Raw genomic sequence first — 26,811 nt, 5'->3', positions numbered from 1 at the left:
CTCCCTCACTCAACAACCAAAACCTCCTCCGTAATCTTCCTCGCCGCCTCCACATCCCCCCCAATCGCATATATACTCTGCATCGCAAACGCCGCCTCCTTTGCAAAATCCTCCGCACCCGCGCCCGCCGTCCCCGCCTCCTCCCTCACCCTCGCACTCAACTCCACACAGCGCTCATACGCCGGCAGCGCCAACGCCACCAGCCCAAGCGCATGCCAGACACGGGCGACGTTGAACTCTGCCTCCTGGCGCAGCACGGCGACGTCGTCACGGGTACGTAATTCGTAGTAGCGGTAGACAAAGGCGAGACCTTGTTGAATTTGAAACTGTCTGTTTTCGGAGAGTCGTTTCATTGCGTGTTGGATGTATGCGGTGCCGATGGCGAGATGGATCATTGGATCCTCTGGGGAGAGGGCGTAGGCGCGAAAGTAGTAGTTTAGAGCGGCCATGTAGGAGCCGCCGCACATGAGGATGTGGGCGTAGAGGGCGAGGAGGACGGGGTCGAGGCCGTGGACGTGGTCGACGTCTTCAATGTTGATGCCGTTGTGGAAGCCGCCTGTGCTTTGCTCCGTGTTGCGGAAATTGTACCAGATGCGTGCTTCGGGCGTGAGACTGGCGTAGTCCATGGTTTTGACGTAGCGCATAAAGGCCTTGTGGGCGGGGCCGGTGGCGAAGCCTTCGGGGAAGGAGCAGAGGCGGTTGGCGGCGCTGTAGAGGCGGAGGAGGTCGGTGCCAAAGGGGTGTTCTTTGAGGAGCCAGCGGACGGCTGTCGAGGCTTGCTTGGAGTGGTCGGCGGCGAGCGCGCAGGCGAGACGGGTGAGTTGGAGTTGTTGGTGGTATTTTTGGCAGCGGTGGAAGACGTTGGCTTGGATGACGATGTCGAGTGCGGCAAAGCATTGCTCGTCGTCGCCTTGACGTGCGAGTAAGAGGGCGTAGCGACCAAAGGCATCACACCAGCGGTCAAAGTGGATACCCCAGAACTCTTGGGGTGGTGTGTCGGGCTTTTCTTTCAGTTCTGGGTCTGTCTCGCCATCTTCGACGTTATTTGCTACAACGGCGAGGACCATGAGAGCGGACTCTTTCCAAATGTCACCGCTGCCAACACGGCGGAAGTAGGTTGTGAAATCTTCCTTCCTGTTGAAATAGAAGAGGTCAAAGGTCGAAAATTCTTCAATGAGCTCGCGAGTGATGGATATGCTTTCATTCACCGCCTCTTCATCACCGTCTTCTGCAGCTTCGGCCAGTTTTTCGAGGCGTTCAAAACTAGACAGAATCTCTCGGTGCTGATTCCGAGCCGCAGTGAGATCGTCGGCGAAGTCTGCAGCAAGTCTTTCGAGTTTCCTGCGAAAAAACCTATGATCAATGGAACGTAACGGAACGTCTGTGCCCTCCAATGTGGCACGTTTTGGTTCTGTCTCAGGGTCTGGTTCAGTGATGGCTTCGACAGGCAGAAAAGTCTGTGTCTTGAGAGGCTTCGGCCTCTTGATTCGGAAGAGCCCTGTCTTAGGACGTTCGGTCAATGGGCCGAGTGACGGACGTTCCTTGTCTCCAGCCTCAAGTGCAGAGTCTGCATCGTCCTCTTGGGCTGTAGCCTTCTTCATCATTTTACGGTTTCTTCTTACTGTCCTCTTCTTGGACCCATAGTGACCCCGAGCCTGTCTTCTCTGATTGTAGTAGTAAACTCTTAGCTCATCGTAAGCTTTGAAGCCAAGTCTCCTAAGCTTGTGACCATACTTGTCGCGATAGATAGTTTCCGCACGCTGCATGGCGTCTTGCCACAGCCCCTGGTCCTCGAAAAACTTGGCTAGAACGGCAAGTTCGTCATACGTCTCAGCGGGCCACTTTTGTAAAATCGGAATGATCTCAGCTGCCTTTTCGTCCTGCCCTTGGTTCTTGAAGCAAGTGTGGAGGCCAATGTAGCTCATCAAGCTAAGTTCCGACGACTTTTTGGCGTATAGTGGAGTGTAGAAGCGCAGAGCATTGTTATCGTGACCCGTCGCATGCAGGGCATCCGCGATGATACGAAAGAGATCTTCGTAGTCCCATACTAGAGCTTCTGGACCATGCTGGTCAGGTTCAAGCATTTCCAAATGGCGCTAAACGTGTCAGTAGGCTGCCAAACGTACAAACCCGATAGACGTACCATAGCCTCTGCAAAGTCATCAGGACTGTGACGCAATCGAAATATACCCAGTTTGGTCCTAATCTCAAGCGGTAGCGTCTGGCCATATTTGGCATCCTGCGACTTGCGCTGGAACTGGGGTACAGCAACTCGTCGTGGTTCATCTTCGACGTCAAACTCGCGGTCGTCCTTTTGATCGTCCCAGTACGTTTCTTCCCGCCTTCCCTGTTTCCATCGGGCTAGTTTCCTCAGTTGTTCTATACCTTTGCTACAATCACCTTTTCTGTCTAGGAGGTCCAGGTAAATATTGATCATTTCCCAGTCTAGTTCGTTATCTTCTACATCCCGGCTGACATCAGTGAAGATCTTGATGGCCTCCTCGAAACTTGTTATGAGCTTGTGGAGATGCATTCTCGTTTGTCGAGGAGACGACGTGCCCATCATGGCCATGATCTTCAAAACTTCTACATCAGGATCTTCACCCTGCTCTTTCCGCGTTTTCAGCATCTTGAGACCAAGCACCATGCATCGGGATGCATGTCCCAATTGTGCTTCAATTTCAAGCTTATGACTGCGTGCTTCATAGTTGTCATTTAGAAGGATGATTTGGTTCAGGCATGCCAGGATTGCCGTACTCTTGGCCGTTTCACTGTAGCCAGGATAATGTTCAGGATCTAGTTTGTTAATCCGTTCGATAATGAACTGCCATAACCCAGCATCACGCTTGGTTGGTGCGCCGGCAATCAAGGCTGCAATAGAACTCTCCTCTTCACCCATGGCGGCATATATCTCCGAAGCAATATTGTAGGCGTCAAAGATTTCCGGGTTGAGCTGGATTGCTTTCTGTGCGTAGCCTAGTGCCGCTTCGTAGTCCTTTGCAATGAATCTCTCGTTTGCCTGCTTCTGTAGTTCTTTGAACTCCTGACCAGGGTCAGCCACACGGCGAGGTCCTCGTGGGCCTGACGGCCTGCCACGTTTCCCGCTTCTTCTTCCACGAGTCGAAGCAGAGCCATGATATCCGCCTCTACCTCGACCTGGGGGCCTCCCTCGTTTGCGGCCACGTATGCCTAGGGCGCTGGAGGTTCCCCTAGTGCTTGTCTGGCCTCTGGTACTTGACATGCCTCGGTTTGCAGTTTTGTTCTTCTTGTACGTGACGCGTTCTTCTTCGTCTTCGAATTCTTCAAGAAGTTCCATTTCCTCTGGGTCGCCTTCATCATGCTGTGCATCCTCGGATGAATAGTCAGCGTCGACTTCTGAATCGTCTCTTTCTTCGATTCTGCGGAGCTCTTCCTCCTCCTCGGCCTCGCGAAGCATACGGTCCATCTCATCCTCTTCGTCTGAGCTCTCAAAACCTCGGTCTGAACGGAGTTGGTCCCGCTCGCCATTGGTAAGATTAGTGTATTCCTCGTCATCCTCGTGCCCAGGTGCTGGGATGAAACCTTCAAAGACTGCGGGGCCCTCTGTTGCATATGCACGATTGAAAGGATCTTGGAAGCCACCTGTAGTGAGGGGATTGTTGGGCGATTGTAGCTCCTCCACCGCGCTGAGAGGAATCAATGGCGGTTGGGGAATATGACTTGGACGCGGTTGAGGCTGCTGGAACAATTGGCTGGGCTGAACAAACTGCTGGCTATGCGGAAGGTGTCCTGGATATACATGTCTGTTGCTGAACGGCGGTGGTCTAGCCGAATTTGGCTGGCCATCTGTAAATGTCCCAGCGACGGGCAAGAAGCGCCTATTGCTTGATTGCTGGCCGGCAAGCCACCGATTGTAGTATTCATTATTAGGATCCATTCTGGTTGAGTGCAGGTTTTCGCACCTTCACCTGTCACTTTGTGTTACGTTTGGTGGCCATCTTTTGAATGGCCAGTGTGGTGGTGGTAAACTGAGAGAGTAGGCATCCGATATCAGGGATTGTGAGTGGTCGGAAGTTCCTGCGTCACGTGTAAGCGCTAACATGACTAGGCGAACTTTGAGCGCCGGCAACTTCCCAAGTTATCTTTAAAATGAACGACACCACCCCTTCATAAACGGCGGCTCCCGAAGTTTTGAACCTCTTTGACTGATGTAGGTTTGTATCATAGGAAAGATAGCCGATGCTGAAATGACGCGCCATACTTCACCAAGATGGCGTATTGCATTATTCATCCAGAATCCCGATAGTCCGCCTGAGCAGGCCGTGCGCCATGTACCGGTACCGGTAGCGCTGTGAAAACTACCGGCATCGATTCCGGAACGAGTAGTTCTACCAAGACTTGGCTATGGTTTCAAAGTTCATGGTAAGTGAGTGCTACGCGTCATACAAGGCATAGCCCGATGCGCGCAGCAAGGATATATAATTCATATAGTACATAGTCGTCACGACACTTCTGTCACGCAGACACAAACATTCATTCCCCGGAGGCACTCCGACGTTTATTAAAATCAACCGCCCTCACGCATGTCAACACCTTCAATCCCATACACAACCACCACGATGCTTTTCTATTGCCTCGTAAGTTGTCTGTTCTTATGCCGGACCATCTCGGCACTCGAGCTTCCATATAACCATGGACAACAACAACCGCTTCACCCGTCCAAACAAAGTTCCCGAGTGAACAAAGACTCGGCTAGAGGAACCGTCCTATTGGGGTACAAGGAAACTGGGAGCGATGTGGAAAAAGCAATTGAAATCCCGTGGGGAACCCGCATCCCATCAGGTATGCATGCACTTCTGAAGTCAAAGCGAACATCCGTATTGACCATCTGCCCAGGCAGAAACCTACCTGTGCACCCAAAGACATTGAGGGTGTTGACAGCCGCCAACAATCTGGGACAAGCGATGCCGTTGGAAAGACTCGAGAAAATCGTGTGCTATTTAGAGCCAAAAATGACGGCGAACAATAGAGAAGCAGTCGAACTCGCAATGGGAAGGAAATCTTGGGAGGGTGTTTCACTCGGTGACGGTATAGTCGAGTTTGAGAGGAGTGACTCGAAGTGGTTCTTGAGAGGCATCGGCGTGAGCGCTTACCAGTGCTGGTAATAGTAATATCGAACAAGTGTTACTGTGTTGATCGCATGCCCTTCAAGTGAATACGTTGTCAAGAAAAAAAGGGTATATTACCACGAACTGCGAAAGGCGTTGCCTGTGAGAGCTGCAACGCCGGTGTATGCAAATAAGAAAGGATGATCAGGTATTACTACCACCGTCGTTCATGCCCACTAACTCGTAATCCCCTGCTCCATCCCGTCCTCTGCCTCTCCCTCTACCCCTAGACTCCTCGGCTTCTTCATCCGCAGGTGGTAGTGTAGTAGCTGGTGTCTTGCTACCGAATTCAATGGGCCTCAGCTCGCGCCGCTGGCAAGCCCATACGCCGAGGGAGGTCATGATGGTTGCGCTGCACATTTGCAGCGCCCACCAAAATAAGTTGGCAGGTATCGCATGCGAATAGAAGGATGTAACGACGAGGTGGATGAAGTGTACGGTCAGAGCGAAGTCAAGTACTAGTTTTGAACGCGCAATAAGAAACAAGATAAATATGGCACTGCTTCGCGTTAATCGTGCACGTTGTTACGAGATCTGTCATCATGATGCTCACCAAGTGAGGCTGTTCAACACCCAAACCAGCCCCAGTGTCCAACCAACCGTAGTGTCGCCGCGTAACGTGCGCCAACTAAATAGGAGGTCAATGCTGACCTCCTTGCCTGCTACCAGCGCAGTGAAGATAATGAGTATTGCGGCGCATGCATAGTATGCCAGTTGGAGGAGGACGATCTGAGTGAGGATCCGGGTTGGAGAAAGGTCAGCAAGGGCGCCAGGTCGAGGAGGGCGGCGTCGACGTGGCATCAAGTTGCGCGCAATGCGCTATGAAGTGAACATATGAGAAGAAACTGTGCAGGACGTTCGGTGGTGTGGTGAAAGGCTGCCTGCTCGCGTCCCTGGATTTCGTGACGCTTCGGCGAAACGTAATCTCCGCTAACTGCCTTTGCCAAGCAATATGATGAATTCAGTGCTCTAACCATCCTCACATCAACATTCTTGTGAGATTACCGACCGTCCCAGGATCCAGCTGTACATAGCCATACGCAGGTATGCACGACTCCGTTTGGTTATATCGGGACTGCGTCTATCGCTGTTCGGTGCTGACGGCTGCGACAGTTTCCCATTTCGCCTCCCATACTACCGCTCATTACATATACCGACCGCATACGACCGCATAACGCAACCATGGGCTGGTTCTCGGGAGCATCGGATGATTCTGGGGTGAAGAAGACATCAGGTGGCGCATTCGAATCTCCGTCAAGATCAAATCGAAAGCAATGCTATGCAGCACGCGATGCCTTCTTCGAGTGCCTCGACAAGAACAACGTGCTGGATAGTATCAATACAAAGAGTGGGAGAGAAAAGGCTGCGACTTTCTGCGGAAAATTGGACAAGGAATTCGAGAAGAATTGTGCGCACAGTTGGGTAAGTGGAACACTGGATGTGATACCGGGCTTTCAGCACCCCATAGGACTGCAGCATATAGCAACTGCATGCTCTGGATGACTTTTGTGTCAGAGTGCCCAACATGGTCGGGTGGCACAGTAGTATTATAGCAAGTAAGGCTGAACTAACAGCTCACAGGTTGAGTACTTCAAGAAGCAAAGAGTGGTCAACTACCAAAGAGAACAGACGATAAAAAAGATTGAGCAACAAGGAGGCGAGATCACCGCGCCACAGTTACCTCTGCCTGGATCCAAGTGAGCTATGCAGGCTCTGCGCGTTATACTGTTTACGATGTTGTACACTATGTATAATTATATTGTCCTCGACATGATGGAGGCGACTGTAATGATAAGAGTCAGCTGGTGAGCGTGAGTGTAGGAATACGAATCATGCCAAACTATCGTACATATGGCCTGTTTTGTGTGCGACGCCAACTTCTCGGTATGCGATGTTGCCTGTTCGGCAGACGCTGACCTGTCGACTCGGCCCACGCCAACAGCAGGAAACGCGAAGACGAAGGCGGAAACGTCTTCCGGGCAGGTCATGATTACACAAGTTGGACATTGGCCAAGTTGGTCTATATCATCTTTCCACAGCCTCTCATCATTGGCTGTACCAAATTCCCCAACCTACATACTATGCCAACTCCTTGCTTTTCACGTCAAGCTGAATGGGTAGCGAATCGCGGATACGCGGACAGCACCCGCTCGCGAACGCCACAAGCCAGTCTTGCGAGAGAGCTTAGAGTGCCGGTACTAGTCTGGCACACATGCAATGTAAGCCATCTTTCTGCAGGAAAGTCAAGCGAGAGTCAGCTGGGCAACGCCATGCCGGCAAATCTTTGTCTTTTCTTGCAAATCTCTTTTGCCGTAGGCCTGCCTTTGGCGACTTTTGGCAATGCGCGCAGATCCTTGACGGCGTGCGTGTCTGCAACCCCAAACCGATCTGAGAGGACTGTTGTATGGCTTAATCTGCATGCGAATGCACCTTGCGATCGCTGCTGCACGTTGCGAGGAAGAGGCCAAGCCAGCATACCGCCATGGATTTGCCGGACCCCGCTTGCCCTTGCATCAGCTGTCTTACTTGGTATGCTGGTACTAGCAACGGAATAGAGTACATGCCTGCATACTTCCAGGTGCCTGGACAGACACATTTTAGAGTTTCGGCCATGAAACTTGCCAGCAGCGTCATACATTCATGTGATTCAGGTAGGATAGCTGAGGTCGAAGAAAAAAAAGAAGACTTGCTGTCTCTTGGATAGATATCTGATTGGCTGTCCACGGTTGATATTCATTTGTGATCTAGCCTCCCAAAGTGAATAAACTTTTCGGGACGCCAGATCGGGCCCTAACGATTCTCGGTTATCTGCCCCCCCACACCATTCAATGACGTCACACCAAGTCCTTTAACTCTTACCCCTCCCCTCTGTTTGGCTCCAATCCGAACGAGGACTGCATTCGTGTTTCAGCTTCCTTGTGTATCATTCTCAAATCTCACACCGCAACACATGGCCGTGAGAGAAGAAGAAAAAACAAACTGTATTCTGCCGCAAAAGTCACCATTTGGTCGGCCATATGGTTGCGGGGTCAAACTCTTGTCTAAAGATCTCCACGTCTGAAAGAGACCCTTTGGATGGCGCACCCACCATGCTGCTGTCTATCGCAAACACAATGTCTTGAAAGGCACCGTGAAATTCCTCCTCTTCGAACAAGAGTCTCCTCCACATACGCGCGACTTCTGCGGGAGGGTTGCGGAAGATGGGGCCTAGGCCAAACGCGCCCAGGACGACGTTTCTGTGGCCACAGTAAGAAGCGATTCGGAGGACAGTCCGCATCTTTTCCTTCATCAGCTCTTTCTCCTGGGCAAATGAGTATTTCGTGCCACTCTCGTCGAGTTTTGGCCTCCTTACTGGTGCCACGGAGATGACAGGTAGCGATGCAATTTCGTTGAAAGTGGCATAGTCTTGATCTGGGCCTCCGCGGAAGACGTCTGTGGCTTCGTTAGCAAATGATGTTGAAAGTATAGAATCGGCTCTTCATACAAACGTCAGGGGAGTATATGCCACCACATTGTGGTATTGGGTAAAAGTTTTCTTCTTTCCCAAGTTGTGCGTTCCAGGGCATGGTGAGAGCATGGACGAGATTGCTTCGCCGTGCAAAACACTCTTCTGGAGCCATCAGGCCAGACTCCCAGTCACCTCCAGCACGCTTCTCGTTGGCCACGTTGACTACCGGTATTCGTTTACAGTTGGGCTCTGCGTTCACTGCGCTCTGGTACCAGCCCAAGGCGTAGTTGACCGGGTCACCCTCCATAACCGCTACTCTCGTCCGTTGTGAGGACCGCTTGTCGATATTGACTCTTATTTTTGATGCATCTGGGTAGAGATAGGAAGTCTTGGAGTCTCGAATATAGTTTTTCCAGATGTGAGGCATCCATACTCTTTTGGCCTCGGCAGCTATCTCAGAGGGCTTTGGTCTTGATGGAGGCATGGCAGTGATGTGTTATAAAGGAAAGAAGGCTGAACAAGTCTTGTCAAGTGCGAGAGGACGGTAATGGGTACATGGAGCAGTATGGGACAGAAGCAGTGTGGGAAAAGGTGGGCAAGCAGGTCGCGACGTTTGTGATCTGGGGACCCCAGCCGGCGAAAGAGCAGTATGTATATCATCTGCCCAGGTGTTCACGGTGTGTGTGTGTGTGTGTGATAAGGCAACTAAGTAATAGACCCAGATCGAGCCGGAGACTAGTTTGGTGCATTCAGAATGCGCCAACACACATGTAGTAGTACTCAGCGTGAATCAAGCCTGTCCGGGTCCATACAGGGTTTTGACATGGACGCGGCTGGGGTTTGCGCCGGTCTGTAGCGTCCGCAGTTGACATGACCTGAGTCGTGACCATCAGCAATTTAGGGTAGGCACAGGGCTTGAGAAACCCGGAAGGTACAGCGCCCTGTGATTGTGGACCGTTTCCTGGACCTTCAAGGCGATTGTCAAACCATTGTTGCCAGGCACATAGAGCCAAAACCGCGTGTGTCGGGATCTTGGGGACTGTATAGGGCAGGGATGCTATGGGCTGGATCGATCCTTCGGGCCTGAAACGATCTGCATATCGGTCAAAGCAGCTTAGAAGGATCTGGCGGTGCTTCATGTATGCTATCCGAAGATGACAGCTGCTTAAGCCAGATCCTGCACAAGATAGCGCTGCAGCTGTAGTGTCGGCACTACGATCCGCATGCAGGGTAAATTCACTGGGTTGAGATCGGATGGATGGGCTGTACCACTCAGCGACACTTTGACACTTCACCGCCGACCACGTTACACTGGACAACGCCCAGGTAGCGAGCAAATCCGCCGAGGGTACTGCAATAACGGGCCCTTGCCTCGCCAGCCTTTCTGTGCACGATGAGTATCGAGCTTACAACGGCTGTTGTGACCCGTACGCTGTAGTGTTTGTGATAAATGGTGCTTTTTTTTCTGATCCTGGCAAAGGGGGGGCTGGTCTGCCAACGGGAATTTGGCGTCTGACCGGTACGGTGCCTACCTACCGTACATCAAGGCGAGTTTTCCTTGCCCACCAGCCGTCAAGGCAATACCGTACTCCTCATACGCCGCAAACCTTTCCACCTCTTCTATCATCTTGTGCCCAGAGGACTTTAGTGTTTCAGTAGGGTTATGTGTAACGATGCTCGATTAACGATTAACGAGACGAGACGTTCAGATTCTAGCGCGTGTGGTCCGAGCTTCAGATTTCCCTTTTGAAGCCTCGTCGACGACATCGATGCTGTGCTGCCTCAAGCTCCGCCATCCGCATTTCAGTGGCTGCCAGACTCAATCTGCTCTCCGCGTCCATGAACTGGCTGCTGCCAATTCGTCGGAGTGCTCTCCGCCCCCAATCGCTGTCCCCTCGGAGCTTACCTGCAACTCCTTACGCAAAGGCATTGTCTTTACGTCGTCCACGCTGCAGCTCAACCTTCTCCCCTACTAACATAGCTGCTCTGCTAAAACCGGCCCCACTCTCCACATCTCCGCAGAATGCTCCCTCAGACGGCCAACCGCTGACAATCAATGGATTTGTCCGGTCTGTCCGAAAGCAGAAACGAATCGCTTTTGCCGTCATAGGGGATGGCTCGACCTTGCAGACAGTGCAGGCTGTTTTGCCACCTCAACTCGCCGAAGGGTTCGTGAAAGCACCTTAGGATTAGTGTAAGCCGGGCTCTTGCTGACAGTCTAATTGGATAGACTTTCCAATGGTGCTGCCGTTGCGGTCACTGGCACATGGGCTCCATCCTTGGGCAAAGGACAGTCTCATGAACTCCAGGTGGACCATGTACGGCTGTTGGGAGAGAATGATGCTGCGGTAAGTTGAATGAACTACATCAATACCCTCGAAATCGACACAGGCAGAGTCCTGATTCGACTTTCTTTCCCCATCTAGGCCTACCCAATGCAAAAGAAATACCAAACGGCTGAGTTTCTTCGCACCCTTCCACACCTACGCAGTCGATTGCCGTTCAACTCATTGATTTTACGGCTGAGGTCCCTCGTCACCGCACACGTGACCAGCTATTTCGCTAAGCATGACTTTGTTCAATGCCACACGCCTATCATTACCTCGTCTGATTGTGAGGGCGCAGGAGAGGTATTCACTGTAGCACCTGAAGTCCCGTCACCAGCGACTCCCGAGGCAACGTCCACGAACCAGATGAAGCAGAGAGAAGACTTGTTCTTTGGCTCACCAAAATATCTCACTGTCTCTGGCCAGCTCCACCTAGAGGCCTTGGCACAGTCTGTGAATAAGGTATGGACGCTCTCGCCAGCGTTCCGCGCAGAGAAAAGTGATACTGCCCGTCACCTTAGCGAGTTTTATATGTTGGAGGCTGAGTTGGCTTTCGTGGACGATGTCAATCAAATCATGGACGTTGTGGAAGACATGTTACGTTCTGTCACATCAGAAGTTAAATCTTCTACTGTAGGTCACGAACTACTCGAAGCGCGAGCACAAGCACATGAGCAAGAAGACGGAGGCGTGTCACCAGACACACTTGTACAACGGTGGCAAGGACTGGTAGCTGGGCCTTGGCCCCGGATCACCTACGGCAACGCAGTGCAGCATCTCAAGGATGCAGTGGCTCAAGGCAAGGTATCGTTTGAGTTTGCACCTGGTCATGCAGACGGACTCCAGACAGAACACGAACGCTACTTGGCTGAAAGCGTAGGACTGGGCGGGCCCGTCTTTGTGACGGATTATCCACGCAACATCAAGCCATTCTATATGGCGCCATCAACTAGCATGCAGACAGAAGCACAAGCTGCCACCACGGTGGCCTGCTTTGATCTTCTGGTGCCGGAGATTTGCGAGCTTGTTGGAGGTTCGATGCGTGAGCATCGTCTTCACGAGCTGCTGCAAGCTATGAAGGAACATGGACTTCAAGGAGCGGAAGGAGCAGCAGATGGTGATGAAGCGGCAACAGAAGACGCCCTACAGTGGTACGTTGATCTGAGACGGTACGGCAGCGTCCCGCATGGTGGTTTCGGCCTTGGATTCGATCGGCTTCTGTGCTACCTATCTGGTGTCTCCAACATTAGGGACGTAGTTAGCTTCCCACGATGGCACAAGCGATGCGACTGCTGAAGTACGGCATGCAGTGAGCAAGACTATGGAGATGATTCGAAACAGTGCTTGTCACTGCAACGTAACGTGCCCTCTCTACTACGCTTCCGGGCATTGGAGCCCTTGTGGAGGGCACCAGAAGCGCGCGTCCGTGGGACCTGTACGAGTTCGAGGCATAAGGAGGAGGCGGCCATCCGATGCGCGACACGCATGTTTATGGCGACGTCCGTCTTGCGGCCAAATGACTGCAGCAGCAACCAAGGCCTGTCGCGCCTTATTGCAGAGTATTCAGTCATCCCGTTATCATCCATATGCACTGACTCAGACGCCAGTGTGGTTGGCTCGGTGAAAGTGGTGGGTGCGGGCGGAGATGATCAGATTAGATATGTCAAATCCGAGGAACAAATCACCCCTCACCACCCCAACAGCGCCATCAGGGACTCGGGAGCCAACTGTCGTATCGATGATGTATGATGTGAGCGCGCAGTCCCACACGAGAAAATATAGGCGCGAAATGTTCAAGCAGGGGGGTTTTGTTTTGTGCAGGCTGGCAGACGTGCGAAAGTAGGATGTTGAGGCTTCAGCTGGTGATTGGGAAGACGTCGAAGGGTAGCAGGCAGACATTCCACTGTGCGCTTGCAGGTGTAGATTCACAGTCTGATGGGCCCTCTGTCTCTCCGGCATCGCAGCTGCAACCATATAGACTGCTGCGAGGAGAGGTTGAGCGGCTGTGCGGGACTACGCTACCTATCATTCCGCCTCGGCGGCGGCGTCGGTAGAGGCTGGACGGGAGGTCCCTAAGCAGCTCGCGCCTAGCCCAGGTGCTTTTCTAACAAAAGGGAAAACCCCAAACTTCCACCTGTGATCATTGTCCGCCCATCACGAGCGTCTGCCCGATTGCGCCACGCCTTGGAGCTTGCCATTCTCCCTTTGAAACATTGTCTCCCCGCCATCGCAACCCTGGACTCTGCGGCGCCCGTTGCCGGCCGACTTATGGCCACCACCCGCGATGGGCCAGCAGTTCCCATCGAAGAAGAACACGAGTAGGGTTCCATTGCACGACCACGACTGCCGTCTGTCCGTCGCTGACCTGCGCACAGCTATGAAGCACTGCCGCCCAACTTTTCCCTCTCTGCGAACATGCTCGCGGGAGCGTTCGCAGGCATCGCCGTACGACTCCGAATTCGCCGCTGTGGACTGTCCAAGCACAACTGACCGCCCATGATAGGAACACTCGGTGATGTATCCCGTGGATCTACTCAAGGTGTGCCACTCTGTTGTCTCTGCCGGATGGCCCATGGTGCCGTGCGCTGACTCCTATAGACGCGTATGCAAATCGTCAACCCCTCGCCGAGCGCCATGTACAGTGGCATCTCCAATGCCATGGTCACCATATCCCGCGCCGAAGGCTTCTGGTCATTATGGAGGGGATTATCTAGTGTGGTCATGGGCGCAGGCAGGTTTGCTCTGGGGCCATTACCCCGCAAATGAGAACTGACAGTGGCCTCAGGACCGGCGCATGCGGTCTATTTCGCATCCTATGAAGCCACAAAACATGCCCTTGGAGGCAATGAGGGTGGAAGCGAGGAGCACCATCCTTTTGCAGCAGGTGCGCTACCTCCAGTCGATGCGATGTAAGCGGACATGGGCTAACGTGCATTCAAGCTGCCAGTGGCGCAGCGGCGACAATTTCCAGTGACGCGCTCATGAACCCCTTTGACGGTACGTTGCACCCCCTCCTTTGACGAAGTGCATAATTGATCTGATCTTCTCCCCCAGTCATCAAGCAGCGCATGCAGTTGCATGGCTCCATTTACAAGTCGGTCCCTCAATGCGCTCAGCACGTCTTCCGCACCGAAGGCATTGGCGCCTTTTACGTCTCCTACCCCACCACACTATGCATGACCGTACCCTTCACAGCGCTCCAATTTATGGCATACGAGTCCATGTCCAAAGTCATGAATCCTACGGGCCGATATGACCCGTACACACACTGTTTTGCCGGTGGAATTGCAGGCGGATTTGCAGCCGGGCTTACGACACCCCTAGATGTCATCAAAACGCTTTTACAAACCAGAGGAAATGCGACGGATGCCGAGCTCAGGAGCGTGTCAGGTCTCATGCAGGCAGCCAAGATTATACACCAAAGAGAAGGTTGGAGGGGCTATTTTCGTGGCTTGAAACCCCGAATTATTACGACGATGCCTAGTACGGCGATTTGCTGGTGAGTAGTATTCGACTTTGCATCGGTAGGCTGCCCAGTCTCACGTGGCATTTTAGGTCGGCATACGAGATGGCCAAGGCATTCTTTATTCGACGCAGCACCAATGCTGCCACTGCCATATAGGAACCCTAACACATGCACACCACACACATGCGCTGTTTGCCAATTTCGAATTCTATCAACACGGAATATGTGCACACAGTCCAACAAACGACGTATGCATGGTCCCACAAAGGAAGAAGAAGGATCCACAGCATTTCTAGGGACCCAAGATCAAGCTTCAGCCATTGTGCCACACGGAACAGGAAGGGAAGAGAAAAAAACAACATCCGGGTGTTGCGGATCTGGGGTGGCAGTGTATGTATAGACAGAGCGGCTTTGTTTTGCAAGCTTTTGCCCATTTGAGAAAGACAGACCATGTGGCGGGCGTACGGGAAAAACAGTAGGCGCCTCCTTGAGCGTAACGATCTTCTTCTTTTTTTTCTTTCCTTTGCTTTTTCTCTTTCTCTTACGGCCAGCGCAGAGATATGCTTTGTACGATTTTGAGATATTCCAGCGTCGGGGCGGTCTCGCGGACGTGTGTATAGGCTCTTCGTGGACACAGCACAGCAGACGGTGTGTGGGACGGATGTAGGTCGTTACGACAACGACAGCGACAGCGACAGCGACAGCGCAGAAAGGTAAAAGGTGCGTAATCGATAACGGTCCGATCATCCAACGTGCAGCAAGCAAGCCTCTCTGGGCGACGTGGGCTCTGTTGCTTATCTAAGCTTCAGTCTGCCAAGCAAGCGCACACGTGACGACGACGCCCGATGAAGCTATGTTCTGGACGGGATTGTTGTTGATTCTGCTACGAGGCCCCCATGGTAAGCGAACTGTGCCCATCATGACACTCGGGCTGAAGCTTGTCAGTTCAGTGTATGTCCTCTACCGTGGCTGAGCATTGGCGGCTTTTGGCATAGTACGCGTCGCCTCTGGTCGTAGCTGGCTCTGTCGCCAGCCGCAGCGTTCGCACTACAGTAGGTGTGTATGGGAGGTATTGGGCTATGGATGGGCCATGGCTACCCTACGTCACACAGAAGCGCGAACCAAGACCGGCGCATGCGACAGACAGAGCGATCGCCAAACACATGCACACACACATACACACACACACACACACACACACACACACACACACACACATATACACATATACACGTTAGCTACTTACTCTACATGCAAGCACAGCCTCTCTCTTGGCTATAATTTCTCCCCATTGTTGCGTGCGTCGGCGTCAGACTAGATGCTCTGGAGCTGTTGATGCTATTTGCGATGCGAGCCAACACGACGCAGAAGGCGTATGATGAGGCCTTTCTTGCCTGCTCGACGGCTGTGTACTTTGAGGGACAGGTTTGTGATACATTCCCAGCCCACCTCTCGCCGGTGGTCTGCCATGGTCTGATCATCACTAACACCAGCAACACGGCAGAACAACGAGAAGGAAGCCCTCCGGTCGTGGAAGACGGCGCTCGACCACATCTACTACCACAATGCCCGCCGCAACCCCTCCACCTATCGCCCCGCCTCGGAAACGGAACGTGCTCTGCTAGAGTCCCTCCGCCAGCTCGAGCTACAATGCAAGGAGCGCGTCGATCTGCTCGAAGCATTGAAGAAGAGTCGCGCAGAGTCCAAGGAAAGCCTGGCCTCGCTGTCGACCGATGCGAATGCGCCTACTCCGCCACCCCACGCCGCTGGTCCAACATACTCGCAAAACACAGAGGCCGTCGGCAACAGCTGGCTCGGAGCTGGCTCAGTCCCGCCCATAGAATATGGCGATCTTTCCAAACCACCGCCACTACCCTATCGTCCTGGAATGGCCCCTCGCAAAAGCTCGGCCACGGCTTCCGTACGCGAGAACAGCCTGACGCAGACTAAGAGTGCGCCTACACTGGCCCCGACGACGTCAGCAAATAAAAAGTCACGCACGCCATCGCCTGAAAAGAAGAAGGGCGGCATGTTACGCACACTGAGACCAGGCAGAGAGAGCAAGCCCTCGTCTTCCAAACTACCCAGCTCCCTGAGAGCGCGCCCAGATGCCTCCAAAGCGGCTACACAGGCATGGAGTGTCAAGGCTACTTCGAATTCTAGTCGACCGAGTTTGGGTGCACCCACCCCGTCCTCTTCAACGCTAACTCCGTCAGCCCGGTCGTCGTTGGAGAAGCCTGCGTCGGAAAGGCAGACATCCTCCTCTTCCTACATGGAGCCGCAACACCCACAAGCTCAGGCACCATTCTATTTCCGGACCGGCGATAGCACAATGCCCACTGCCTATGCGGTTCCACCCCCGCAAGACGGAAACGATGTAGAAATACCTCGAACCTTGGTTCCAGAGAAGCCAGCGCCACCAATTCCACGCAAGTCTGTCGATTTGAGCCGTTACCTCTACGCCCAGGGAAGCAATTCTTCCTTTCCGTCTTATAGAAAGGAGTATCCAACGCCGCAGCCTGACCCGCGCTCTCTTGCGGCATCTGCAGCTGCCCGCTCATATAGCGACAACGCGAATGAGAGGGGTAGTAGAATGACTTGGGATCCGAGCACGCGTAAATTGCTGCCAAAGTGCTCAAATGCCAACTCGCAAGTACGGAATGAAGTACGGAAAGACCTGCCTGAGCCGCTATCATGGGAGACTACCGATGAAGAGGAGTTTACCAAGGCCCGCACGACTGTAACAAGAAAGGGCAGGGCTCGAGGAAATTCGGTGCGCGCAGAACTACCGGCGATACCAGCTACAGATGATGATTCAGGGGAAGAGGAACCCGAGGAATCAGACGATTGGAAGAGGCGGACGAGTGAAATCATGAAGAATCTTCCACGTGGTGTGGATAAGCAGGCAGCACAGCAGATTCTAAACGAGATTGTCATTCAAGGAGATGAGGTACATTGGGGCGATGTGGCTGGGCTTGAGATTGCCAAATCGGCCTTGAAAGAGACGGTCGTCTACCCTTTCCTCCGACCAGATCTTTTCATGGGACTTCGAGAACCGGCACGCGGCATGCTTCTGTTTGGGCCCCCTGGGACGGGCAAAACAATGCTGGCACGAGCGGTGGCTACGGAATCAAAGTCGACCTTCTTTGCAATATCGGCCAGTAGCCTGACTTCGAAATTCCTGGGCGAGTCGGAGAAGCTGGTTCGCGCTCTGTTCCAGCTAGCAAAGATGCTAGCACCTTCCATCATTTTTGTGGACGAGATCGACTCTCTTCTTTCCTCACGGAGTGGAGGGGAACACGAAGCGACACGTCGGATCAAGACTGAATTCCTCATACAATGGTCTGATTTGCAGAAAGCAGCAGCTGGTCGGGATTTGAGCGACAAGGACAGAGAGAAGGGCGATGCGACCCGGGTGCTTGTCCTTGCAGCGACCAACTTGCCTTGGGCGATTGATGAGGCTGCAAGGCGGCGCTTCGTGAGGAGACAGTATATACCATTGCCCGAGGACTGGGTGAGAAAGCAACAGGTCAAGACGCTGCTGAGCCATCAGAAGCACGAGCTGAGTGAGCGAGATATGGACAGACTGGTCAAGCTCACTGAAGGTAAGTACGGAAACAGTTGCTCACATTTCCTTTGGAGGCATGTTGGCTGGTAATGAAAGCCACTGACAGCTATCCAGGCTTTTCTGGTTCTGATATCACAGCGCTGGCCAAGGATGCCGCCATGGGGCCCCTACGTTCGCTGGGTGAGAAACTCCTGTCCATGACCATGGAACAGATTCGACCTATACAGTACAAGGACTTTGTAGCCAGCCTCCAGACCATCAGGCCATCTGTTAGCAAGCAAGGCTTAAAGGAATTCGAGGATTGGGCCACGCAGTTTGGCGAGCGTGGTGGTTGATTGTTGGAAGGCTTTGATTGCATTTGCATTTGCATTTGCAGTAGCAGTTGCATTTGTGGGGCGTGGTGTCAAGGGCTAGGATCCGTATCACACGCTTCATCGGCGGAATACAATTTCTTGACGATGCGCTGTATAATTCAAGTCTGAATCTATGATGCTATTTCGCATGTTCGTACGTTCGTACGTCCGACTTAATGCCCCTCACCTGCCCTACGTCAGTGGGTGGTGCATGGTTCCTTCCTTCTTGATAGCGGTCGCGCCTTTTTCAGTATATCATTCTTTTCTGCCAGGACGACATTGTTCTTCTTCTTCTTCTTCTTCTTTTCTTTTTCTTTCTTTCTCTTTCTTTCTTTCCTATTTCACGCAATAAGACAACGCGCACACACAATGGCGCCACGCAAGAAGACTGAAGAGAAGGCTTCGGCTAATGAGGCTTCGGATCTCGTTTTGCACTATCTCCGTTCGTTGGCCCAGAAGCTCTTTCTCTCTCGCGCGCGCGTTTCACTTCATGGTTCTGCTGCGAATTGATATTTTTCCCCTGCCAAACACCCACTCACCCCTGCCCTCCCCTCTCCTCCAATCTAACGCATTTCCAGTCAAGCAAAACCGTCCTTACTCTGCAATCGACGTCTCTGCCAACCTGCACAACAAGGTCACGAAGAGTAAGCACCAGGGTGCTGTTCCAAGCAAAGGGTACGTGTTGGTCGGCTAAAGAGTGTGATAGCTGCGGCGGCCAAGATTTTGAAGGATTTGCATGAGCAGAGGCGGATTGAGGGGCGGGCGGCTGGTATGAGGAACCAAGTAAAGATGGTGGTCGGATGGCTAATTGTACGGTTCAGGGAAGCAGATTGTTTATCATGCTGTTCAGGTAAGTCGGCATCCCGCACCGTGGTGTCCCACTCTGCCCCCTATATCCATAAAATACTGATGCTAACCATCTATTCCAGGACGCAAACAACACCTGCACAACCGACCAACTCGCTGCTCTAGACGCCCAAATCGCCTCTCTGCGCACCGACACTGCAACTCTCCACGCCACCGCCAAAGCCATGCGCTCCACGCTTTCCAATCTCAACTCCACCCTCCGCACCGCTGACTTGCTCGAAGCTGTGGCTGCCCTCGAGGCGGAAAAGGTGCAACTTACGGCGCGCCTGGGGGCGCTCAGGGCGGGGAAAGCGAAGATGGTGACGCCCGAGGAGCGCGAGGAGGTCGAGAGGGAATGGAGCCGGTTTGGGGCGCTGGCGAGGAAGAGGGGCGGGATCGCGAGGGATATGTGGAGATTTATTGCGGATCAGGTGCCGGATGCGGAGAAGAGGGAGGAGTTGAGGGAGGCGTTTGATTTGGATGGGTAAGCTGTTACGAGGGAGGGGATGTCGAGGGTGAGATGGTTCGATGAAGGGAATTAGCAAGGCGACTACCTACGGTAGGGCGCGTCGACGATTTACCAAAAAAAAAGGGGCATGTTTGCGCGAGACTTGGCTGAATCGATGGGAAATGTGCCATGTACAATGGTGTCTACTTATATACAAATCATCCATCATACATGCATTCTTACATATAGTATACACATGTAATACAACATACACAGAAACAACCACAAAACCTACAACCCCACGTCCAACCTCATACTTTCCAACAGACCCACCTCACAAACTCCTCTTCTCAAACCTCTCCTCATAGCACTGAATCTTGTCACCAACCTCAAAGTCCTCCCAGTCGGCAAAAGAGATTCCACACTCGGTGTCCTTGCGCATCTGGTCGACGTCCTTTTTCTGGTTTTTGAGATTGGCAATGGTTCCTATACGCACGATTGGGTTAGCGGGGTACGAGGAAGGCAAGGAAGATGGGAGAGAGAGAGAGAGAGAGAGAGAGAGAGAGAGAAGATGGGGATGAAGGAATGAGAAGAAGGGAAGAAAAAGGGGGAAAAGAAGAAGAAAAAAAAACATACCATCGTACACGACCTCACTCCCCCTAAACACCTTGACCCTACCCCCCTTGCCCACAACCCCATTCCGCACCTTACTCCCCGCCACCTTGATCTTCTTGCGCCCCCCGACGCCAATCTCAAAGAGCGCCGCAATCTCAGCTTCGCCCGAGACCTTTTGGATGACGGCGGGCTTGAGGCGCTCGCTCAGCAGCTCCTTTACAGTTTCCACGACGCGGTAGATGATGTTGGAGTCGAGAATGCGGACACCCTTTTCCTCGGCCAGCTTGGATATGTGTGCGGGAATGGCCGTGTTGAAGTTGACAATGTGGCCGCCGGCGTCGGCTGCGTGGGCCACGTCGAATTCAGAGGGCGGGCCGACGCCGTGGCGGAGGATGCGGGTGCTGACTTCGGCGTTGCCGAGCGAACTGACAGAGTCGATGACGGCTTCTACCGAGCCCGAGACGTCGCCCTTGATGATGAGGCTGATGACTTCGGGGCCGCTGGGTTTGGCTTCCGGTTTGGCTGCCACTTCTTCGCCGGCTTCTTGCGCCTGCGAGGCTGCTTCTTCGGCGGCGCGACGCTCCGCTTCTGTGCGTCGGTATTCGTTGATGGCTTCCATGTCACGCGCCATTTGCTCGCGTTCAAACTTCTCGGTCCGGAGGTCCGTTACCGAAGTGGCATGTTGTTCGTCGTTGGCTTGAAGGACTTCGTCGCCTGCAATGGGCTGGTCGCGCCAGCCGTCTACTTCAACAGCCATACCAGGCCCTACCCCGTCAACGACAGCTCCGGCTTCGTTGCGGAGCGTACGCACACGAGTCCAGGTTTTCCCTGCGACGAGCGTGGTGCCTTGACGGAGCGTACCATTGCGGACGAGAATTGTGGCCACACGGCCGCGGCTCTTGGTCGTGCCCTCGAGAACCCATCCTTCGACTGGTGCTTGGGGGTCGGCACGGTGGTCGAGCATTTCGGAAAGTGTGGTGATGGCCTCTTCAAGATCAGGGATGCCTTGACCCGTCTTTCCGCTCACGCCAATCGCCTGCACGTCTCCGCCAAAATCCTCGATTTCGATGCCGTGACGACCTAGATCGAGCTTGACAGCATCGACATCAGCCTGGGGCTTATCAATCTTGTTGATGGCGACAATCATCGGAACCTTGGCGGCTTGTGCATGCTTGATGGCTTCGATAGTCTGCGGCATGACTGAATCATCGGCAGCAACGACTAGCACGACGATATCCGTAACATTGGCGCCGCGAGCGCGCATCGTCTCGAAGGCAGCATGGCCAGGGGTGTCCAGGAAAGTGATTTTCCTGCCATTGGCCAAAGGTACACTGAAAGCTCCAATATGTTGTGTAATGCCACCATGCTCTGTAGCAGCAACACTTGTGGAACGCATGTAGTCAAGAATCGTGGTCTTTCCGTGATCAACATGGCCCATGATCGTGACAACAGGTGGCCGTGCAGGCAGTGCCGCATAAGCCTCTGGTTCCGGTGCCGGAGCAGGGTAGATATCTCCATCATCGGTCGAGTCCTGGAAAATGGGCTCAAAGCCGTATTCCTGGGCGATGAGACCAGCGTGTTCGGCGTTGAGAATATGGTCGTTTTGCACGTCCTCGAATCCTAGATCCTCTAGTTTTCGCACAAAGTCTTCGACTCTCAGCCTCAGCGCTCCAGCTAGATTGGCTACACTGATGTATTCCGGTAGTGAGATGGGTGTGGGCGTGTTTTTCCGAGCCTCCACCTGAGTCGCCTTTTTTGCTGCTGCCCGCTGCTTCTTGCGGTCTTGTCTGTCAAACCGGGGCATATCGTCTTCATCATCCTCATCCCGCATCGCTCGTCGACCTCGCCCACCGCCTCGTCGTCTCTCTGGCTGTTCATAGCGATTCACAGATTCCTCGGGCTCGTCAAACTCGAATTTCTTGCGTCTCCTCCCATCAATGTTGTGACGCTTGCCCTCCTCTTCCATTTGTATCTGACTCAAAGAAGCTGGTTCAATATCAAGGTTCTTTGATTTGCGTACCCAGGCCTCTGCTGCATCCGCAACGGATTCTTGGTGGCGTTGGGGCGGCATAGATGTGGTTGTCGCTCTCGAGTCGGATTTTCCGACGGGTCGTTGTGCGCGGAGTGTCGGCTTGACAGGGCATGCAAAAGACTGATGCTCTAGCGAGCCACAATGGAAGCATTTGCGTTGGGCGTTAGAGTCCCTGGCGAGCGGCTGGTATTGTGTTCGCGATTGAGTCGTGGAATTGTTGAGCAATTTCGCAATCTCATCCTGGTCCAGCATCCCTCTACCTTTCGGTGGAGGCCTGGTGACCGCCGGCGCTCCCGCCTGGTTGGCTCCGGACGACCGTAGCTCGTTCCGCCGCCGTAAGTGTCCTGGGTCGAATGCTGGTGCGTTCACTTGCGGCCGAGCGTCCATGTTGATCTTATATCGGTTCTGCTGTGGAGTCGTTCGGTATTCGATGTTGCCGCGGATATTCCCCCCTTTAGTGCCAATGGGAGCGAATCTGTCCCTGCTCTGATTACGTCCAGGCCCCTCGAAGACCACGCTTCTACTCCCCGGTCCTCTGTTCGATGGGGAATGTCTTTGCGACTGTGGCGTATTCTGCTGAGGTGCCTGCGATGCTAGTGATGCCCTCATACGCTGTGCAGGTGACATGTGTGTGCCTTGTGGCTGGGCTGGTGGAGCCTTTGCAGCACTCGCAGCTAGGGCCAGGCGCATTCGCTGTGCCTGGGACAACGGTTGCGAGGGTGGGGTTGCATCTTTGTATAGTACTGCTTCGGCCGAGTCTGGTGACCGGCTCGACGAGTTGAATTGTCGCTGTTGTGCTGAAGAAGAGCATGTCGACAAGGGAACGGTTGCCAATTGACGGGTGGCGCAGAAGACGCAAATATCGCGAGTCGAAGATGCCTGTCAATTGCGGTTAGCGATTAGATACGTTCCCTCATCCAGCCCATTGCGTCCCTACCCGAAGGCCACGTGCTCTGCGCATAGTGAACGATGTGATGTGATGTGAGGATGCGGTGGTGTCAAGTCTGGCAATACCCAGTCAAAAGATTTGAACATGGAACGTCCCGCCCACAACGATCCCTGTTCCATGCCACTAGCGCACTTCGTCGTCACTTGCTCTCGGTAAATGGGTACCGGTAAAGCCGGAAATAGAGCTGAGGTCCAAAACCAGAGGTTTTCAGAACAACACTATGTAGCAGCATCTACGTATATCTTCAAAGTGCGTTAAGAAATCAGCCTACTATTACATCGCTTTCTGGTGTTGCTCACCAAAATCTTAGCCTCATTTTCCGGGTTTACCCATTTACCGAGAGACTTGATAGCGCCGGCCCCCCGCCATGGTTCAACTTGACTCCTTCACCATCCGCTACTATTTCTTGCATTTGGTGATACGAGCGGTATAATGTGCATTACATCTTCTGTTGGTCCTTCCACTGCTGTATTGTTGCAAGATGACGTGAGCATTGCGCATTACTACAGTGAGACAGCAGTCGTCCAAGTTGCAGAATAGTGGACATTAGAATCCTTGTGTTCAATCACTCCTAATGTTGTGCAACAACTACCTATAAAGTTCCGATCCCTGAAAGTACTGCAGCCAAGAGCACCCCATGTAGGTGCAAAGAGAAACGAGATTTGCAGCGAAAGAAACAGATCAGAAACCATATCGAACGACAATCTTGATATAATCAACATGGCATTGCCAGCCAGGATACTAGAGTCTGGTCAGCTTGGAACAGATCATACCACTCGACAGGAAATTTACCTTGGCTCTCGCCCATATCAAGATCCGGTCACCATCTTTCAACTCTCGTACAAACCCTTCTCCAGTACCCGACCCTTCATTGCCTTGAAAGCCATCCCCAGTCCAGGAGACGTGATATTCTCTATTGCCCGCTGCAACGCAATTTCCCTGCAAATACCACGCAAAATGCCCCTCCCCATCTTGCGGCCCCATCGACGCGCTCTCGGGCCTCTTCACAAGCTCCCAGTCCCTCTCCTGGTCCGCTAGACGAGCGTGCAATGATGCTGGACTGTCGTAGATACCCTCTAGTGTGAAATTGCATGATCGATGAGGCTTGCCCGTCGTATCTCTCATAATCGACACTTCGGTCCACGACGTGGTCTCGAATGTACCCTGTGTGTTCTGCGATGTCCACCCTTGATCGCGGCTCACAACTTCAAACTCCACACTCTTGACTTGACACCGCTCGCCGCTCTTACGAATATCGTCGTAGATGACATTGTCAAAGATGGCGGCCTCGTAACATACAGTTGCGACGCATGGTCTAAAGTGGCGTGTTTCTGCGCTTGCTTCACGAGGAATATGGCTCGAATACTCGTACACAGGCCAATACTGTGCGTAATCTAGAATTTGTAGGACAAGTTCTGTGGGTAAATCGAGGGTTCTGAGAAGGGCCCGCGCATGACAAACATCCTTGTATGTTGGTGTGAACGGGCCCGTGGGTGGTGGTGGAGGAGCTGGACCGAGCAGTCGTCTCAACGGTGATATCAGGTCACTGATTATGGGGAGGAAACTCATGTTGTTGTAAACTTGTAAGAACTTGTTCAAGACGACATGCGTGTGTCAATGTGTTGTGGTTGGAGATGAATGTTGATCAGGTTACCTGAGTCTGGGGTATGGATGGGCGCTAGCAGGGACCTATCCCGTCAGGGTCCAGAAAGTGACGTCCCAAACCCAGAATTCGATATTCACCTACTAACACACTTTGAAAAGTCTAATTTAGCCAGTATCTCTAGGGACCATAACACCATGTCACCAAAGGTGGCACTTTTGATATTAGCACGGCGAGGTTTAGGTGTAGTGGCAATAATGGCTAAGCCATAGGCAATGGCTAGACAGTGGCAGATCTGTGATGATGGACATCGACATCAGGCCTCGTATGTCTATCTGCTCGATTGATCAAGCTAACAGTACACGCAGTGAGCCACAGAAAACTCCATGGCTTGTTATAATGATTGTATGACACAGTGAGAGGAAGGTGACAATTTTTCGCAATTCTTGAAAGGCCAGAGAAACTATCTTGGAATCATACCAACACCAATAGTCTGTATACCTACTCTGCGCCAGGGCCCCAGATAGCCATAGCTAGAGCTCGCCTCACCATGCAAATGCAGGGTTGCGTTTGTTGACGTAACTTTCACGCCGGAAGACCTTGTTCGGGCCAGGCTGCATCACTCGATTGGACGCGTTCCTACACCAACCGCAGCCGCATTCCTTGCAATAAATCGGCTTCCAACGCCCACATCTGCACTGCCAGTCACCAGCAAACACTTTTGGATCTTCATTTGGGTTGTGGAACTTTCGATGATTTCCATCGTCGAGCTGGATCTCGGCAGTATGCAAATCCTTTCTCCCTTCGCATTTCGCTGGCTTGGTGCCCAGGCAGGTGTCGCAGGAGGGGCTGTTCCAGTAACCGCAGACGGAGCACTTCCATTCGCCTACCCAAGGCTGATACCTACCTCTTGGTTTTTTGGTCTTGAGATCTTCTTGAGCTTTGGCTTTGTCGTCGGTGTTGTCTGCTTCAGGCTTTCGCTTGTCGTGAGTGGCATCATTCGAGGATGGAATCCACATGCCAGCCGAGCTCTGGATGTTGAGAGCATGATGTATCGAGAGTTTGCCCAAGCCGGGAGGCTCCGCTTGACGATGGTGAGCATGTGCGGTGTGTTTCTTTGGCATGGACTCACCGTCATGTGCAGTCCCTCGGGTATCTTTCTCGCCTTTTGTCTTCTCTTCGGATTCCGCCTTCTTCAGTCGTCGAAATATCTCTGCTGTAGGACCGTCGCCCAGCTGCATCAACGAGGCAAGATCCCTCAGAAGCACGCGCTTGTTTTCCACCTCGCCCCAACCCTTTATCTGCTTGTAGATATGCTCAGCATGGAGAGCCCCGTTTCTGGGCATTTTCCTTAGCTTCATTCTGTCGTACTGAAGCTTCAGTTGTTTTTCCTGCATCTCATTCGTCTTCACAGCGCCCTGCTGATAGCTGTTCTCCACACAAATGGACGTGACGAACTCTTCTGCCATACCACCAGGCAAAGCCAGTAGGAATCCTGCATCCCGGTACGTGAAACCCTTCTCCTCGCTCGTCTCTTGCGCTTTCATGATTTGCACATCCTGCCACATCTCTGACAACAACGCAATCTCTTCAGTTGATCTGGATGTTAGCTTCTTCAGTGTAGAGGTTCCGAATGTGCTCAAAACTATTGCCGTGGCTGGAACATGATGCGCTGCTGTGGTGTCGAGTGCGACTTCGGAACGATTGACGGAAGCGTCCATGGTGCGGGTGCGAGGAAACGATAAGCGCGTATTAAGATCGGTTGTTCGAGGTTGAGACGCAAAGTGTGGTTGCAGACTTCTCAATACTTGTTGTGTTTGATGTGACTGTAGATATTTGGCTCGTGGACGTTCACCATTCACTGTCACTCCTAGGTCTCAGTTTGTGCTCATGTTCTATCAGCTTTTTAGAGTCACCTAGATCTGATGCAGCTTATGTAAAAAACCACGGCCCAAGAGTGTCCAAAGTTACTTCCAGTACAGTGAAATCGGATAGCATTAGCAAAACAA

At 52.8% G+C, this 26,811-nt stretch overlaps 14 protein-coding genes across 14 annotated transcripts; 7 read left to right on the top strand and 7 right to left on the bottom strand.

Moving 5' to 3' along the window:
* Positions 1–5: 5 nt before the first annotated feature.
* On the bottom strand, positions 6–3,916 carry IAQ61_010326 (uncharacterized protein; the record flags this gene model as incomplete). The annotated part of the gene is made up of 2 exons (XM_003841660.1): positions 6–2,096; positions 2,144–3,916. The coding sequence occupies 2 exons, from the start codon at positions 3,914–3,916 to the stop codon at positions 6–8; spliced, it is 3,864 nt and encodes a 1,287-aa protein (XP_003841708.1).
* A 646-nt stretch (positions 3,917–4,562) lies between these two features.
* Positions 4,563–5,144, top strand: IAQ61_010325 (uncharacterized protein; the record flags this gene model as incomplete). Its single annotated transcript, XM_003841659.2, has 1 exon — positions 4,563–5,144. The coding sequence occupies one exon, from the start codon at positions 4,563–4,565 to the stop codon at positions 5,142–5,144; it is 582 nt and encodes a 193-aa protein (XP_003841707.2).
* Positions 5,145–5,291: 147 nt separating this feature from the next.
* Positions 5,292–5,948, bottom strand: IAQ61_010324 (uncharacterized protein; the record flags this gene model as incomplete). Its single annotated transcript, XM_003841658.1, has 2 exons — positions 5,292–5,646; positions 5,701–5,948. 2 exons carry the CDS (start codon positions 5,946–5,948, stop codon positions 5,292–5,294), a joined length of 603 nt encoding a protein of 200 aa, XP_003841706.1.
* Positions 5,949–6,099: 151 nt separating this feature from the next.
* IAQ61_010323 (uncharacterized protein) lies at positions 6,100–6,848 on the top strand (the record flags this gene model as incomplete). The annotated part of the gene is made up of 4 exons (XM_003841657.2): positions 6,100–6,111; positions 6,165–6,191; positions 6,261–6,569; positions 6,729–6,848. The coding sequence occupies 4 exons, from the start codon at positions 6,100–6,102 to the stop codon at positions 6,846–6,848; spliced, it is 468 nt and encodes a 155-aa protein (XP_003841705.2).
* Positions 6,849–8,145: 1,297 nt separating this feature from the next.
* Positions 8,146–9,079, bottom strand: IAQ61_010322 (uncharacterized protein; the record flags this gene model as incomplete). Its single annotated transcript, XM_066098746.1, has 2 exons — positions 8,146–8,558; positions 8,632–9,079. The coding sequence occupies 2 exons, from the start codon at positions 9,077–9,079 to the stop codon at positions 8,146–8,148; spliced, it is 861 nt and encodes a 286-aa protein (XP_065951291.1).
* A 265-nt stretch (positions 9,080–9,344) lies between these two features.
* IAQ61_010321 (uncharacterized protein) lies at positions 9,345–10,222 on the bottom strand (the record flags this gene model as incomplete). The annotated part of the gene is made up of 2 exons (XM_066098745.1): positions 9,345–9,975; positions 10,128–10,222. 2 exons carry the CDS (start codon positions 10,220–10,222, stop codon positions 9,345–9,347), a joined length of 726 nt encoding a protein of 241 aa, XP_065951290.1.
* Positions 10,223–10,434: 212 nt separating this feature from the next.
* Positions 10,435–12,218, top strand: IAQ61_010320 (uncharacterized protein; the record flags this gene model as incomplete). The annotated part of the gene is made up of 3 exons (XM_066098744.1): positions 10,435–10,763; positions 10,826–10,943; positions 11,022–12,218. The coding sequence occupies 3 exons, from the start codon at positions 10,435–10,437 to the stop codon at positions 12,216–12,218; spliced, it is 1,644 nt and encodes a 547-aa protein (XP_065951289.1).
* A 972-nt stretch (positions 12,219–13,190) lies between these two features.
* On the top strand, positions 13,191–14,544 carry IAQ61_010319 (uncharacterized protein; the record flags this gene model as incomplete). The annotated part of the gene is made up of 8 exons (XM_066098743.1): positions 13,191–13,240; positions 13,298–13,367; positions 13,426–13,461; positions 13,521–13,653; positions 13,708–13,806; positions 13,863–13,919; positions 13,977–14,421; positions 14,478–14,544. 8 exons carry the CDS (start codon positions 13,191–13,193, stop codon positions 14,542–14,544), a joined length of 957 nt encoding a protein of 318 aa, XP_065951288.1.
* A 1,179-nt stretch (positions 14,545–15,723) lies between these two features.
* IAQ61_010318 (uncharacterized protein) lies at positions 15,724–18,291 on the top strand (the record flags this gene model as incomplete). The annotated part of the gene is made up of 3 exons (XM_003841652.1): positions 15,724–15,813; positions 15,893–17,993; positions 18,071–18,291. 3 exons carry the CDS (start codon positions 15,724–15,726, stop codon positions 18,289–18,291), a joined length of 2,412 nt encoding a protein of 803 aa, XP_003841700.1.
* A 387-nt stretch (positions 18,292–18,678) lies between these two features.
* On the top strand, positions 18,679–19,643 carry IAQ61_010317 (uncharacterized protein; the record flags this gene model as incomplete). The annotated part of the gene is made up of 5 exons (XM_003841651.1): positions 18,679–18,751; positions 18,888–18,953; positions 19,016–19,078; positions 19,131–19,159; positions 19,239–19,643. 5 exons carry the CDS (start codon positions 18,679–18,681, stop codon positions 19,641–19,643), a joined length of 636 nt encoding a protein of 211 aa, XP_003841699.1.
* Positions 19,644–19,937: 294 nt separating this feature from the next.
* IAQ61_010316 (uncharacterized protein) lies at positions 19,938–23,318 on the bottom strand (the record flags this gene model as incomplete). The annotated part of the gene is made up of 3 exons (XM_066098742.1): positions 19,938–20,089; positions 20,240–23,129; positions 23,265–23,318. 3 exons carry the CDS (start codon positions 23,316–23,318, stop codon positions 19,938–19,940), a joined length of 3,096 nt encoding a protein of 1,031 aa, XP_065951287.1.
* Positions 23,319–23,880: 562 nt separating this feature from the next.
* Positions 23,881–24,768, bottom strand: IAQ61_010315 (uncharacterized protein; the record flags this gene model as incomplete). Its single annotated transcript, XM_003841649.1, has 2 exons — positions 23,881–23,940; positions 23,992–24,768. 2 exons carry the CDS (start codon positions 24,766–24,768, stop codon positions 23,881–23,883), a joined length of 837 nt encoding a protein of 278 aa, XP_003841697.1.
* A 69-nt stretch (positions 24,769–24,837) lies between these two features.
* On the top strand, positions 24,838–25,074 carry IAQ61_010314 (uncharacterized protein; the record flags this gene model as incomplete). Its single annotated transcript, XM_066098741.1, has 1 exon — positions 24,838–25,074. One exon carries the CDS (start codon positions 24,838–24,840, stop codon positions 25,072–25,074), a length of 237 nt encoding a protein of 78 aa, XP_065951286.1.
* A 273-nt stretch (positions 25,075–25,347) lies between these two features.
* IAQ61_010313 (uncharacterized protein) lies at positions 25,348–26,523 on the bottom strand (the record flags this gene model as incomplete). Its single annotated transcript, XM_066098740.1, has 1 exon — positions 25,348–26,523. The coding sequence occupies one exon, from the start codon at positions 26,521–26,523 to the stop codon at positions 25,348–25,350; it is 1,176 nt and encodes a 391-aa protein (XP_065951285.1).
* Positions 26,524–26,811: the final 288 nt, after the last annotated feature.

Source organism: Plenodomus lingam (assembly GCF_022343315.1).
Source record: "Plenodomus lingam strain CAN1 chromosome Unknown contig_8, whole genome shotgun sequence".
NCBI lineage: Eukaryota > Fungi > Ascomycota > Dothideomycetes > Pleosporales > Leptosphaeriaceae > Plenodomus > Plenodomus lingam.
The sequence above is the reverse complement of the archived record's forward strand: the minus strand, read 5'-3'. Positions and strand labels throughout refer to the sequence as shown.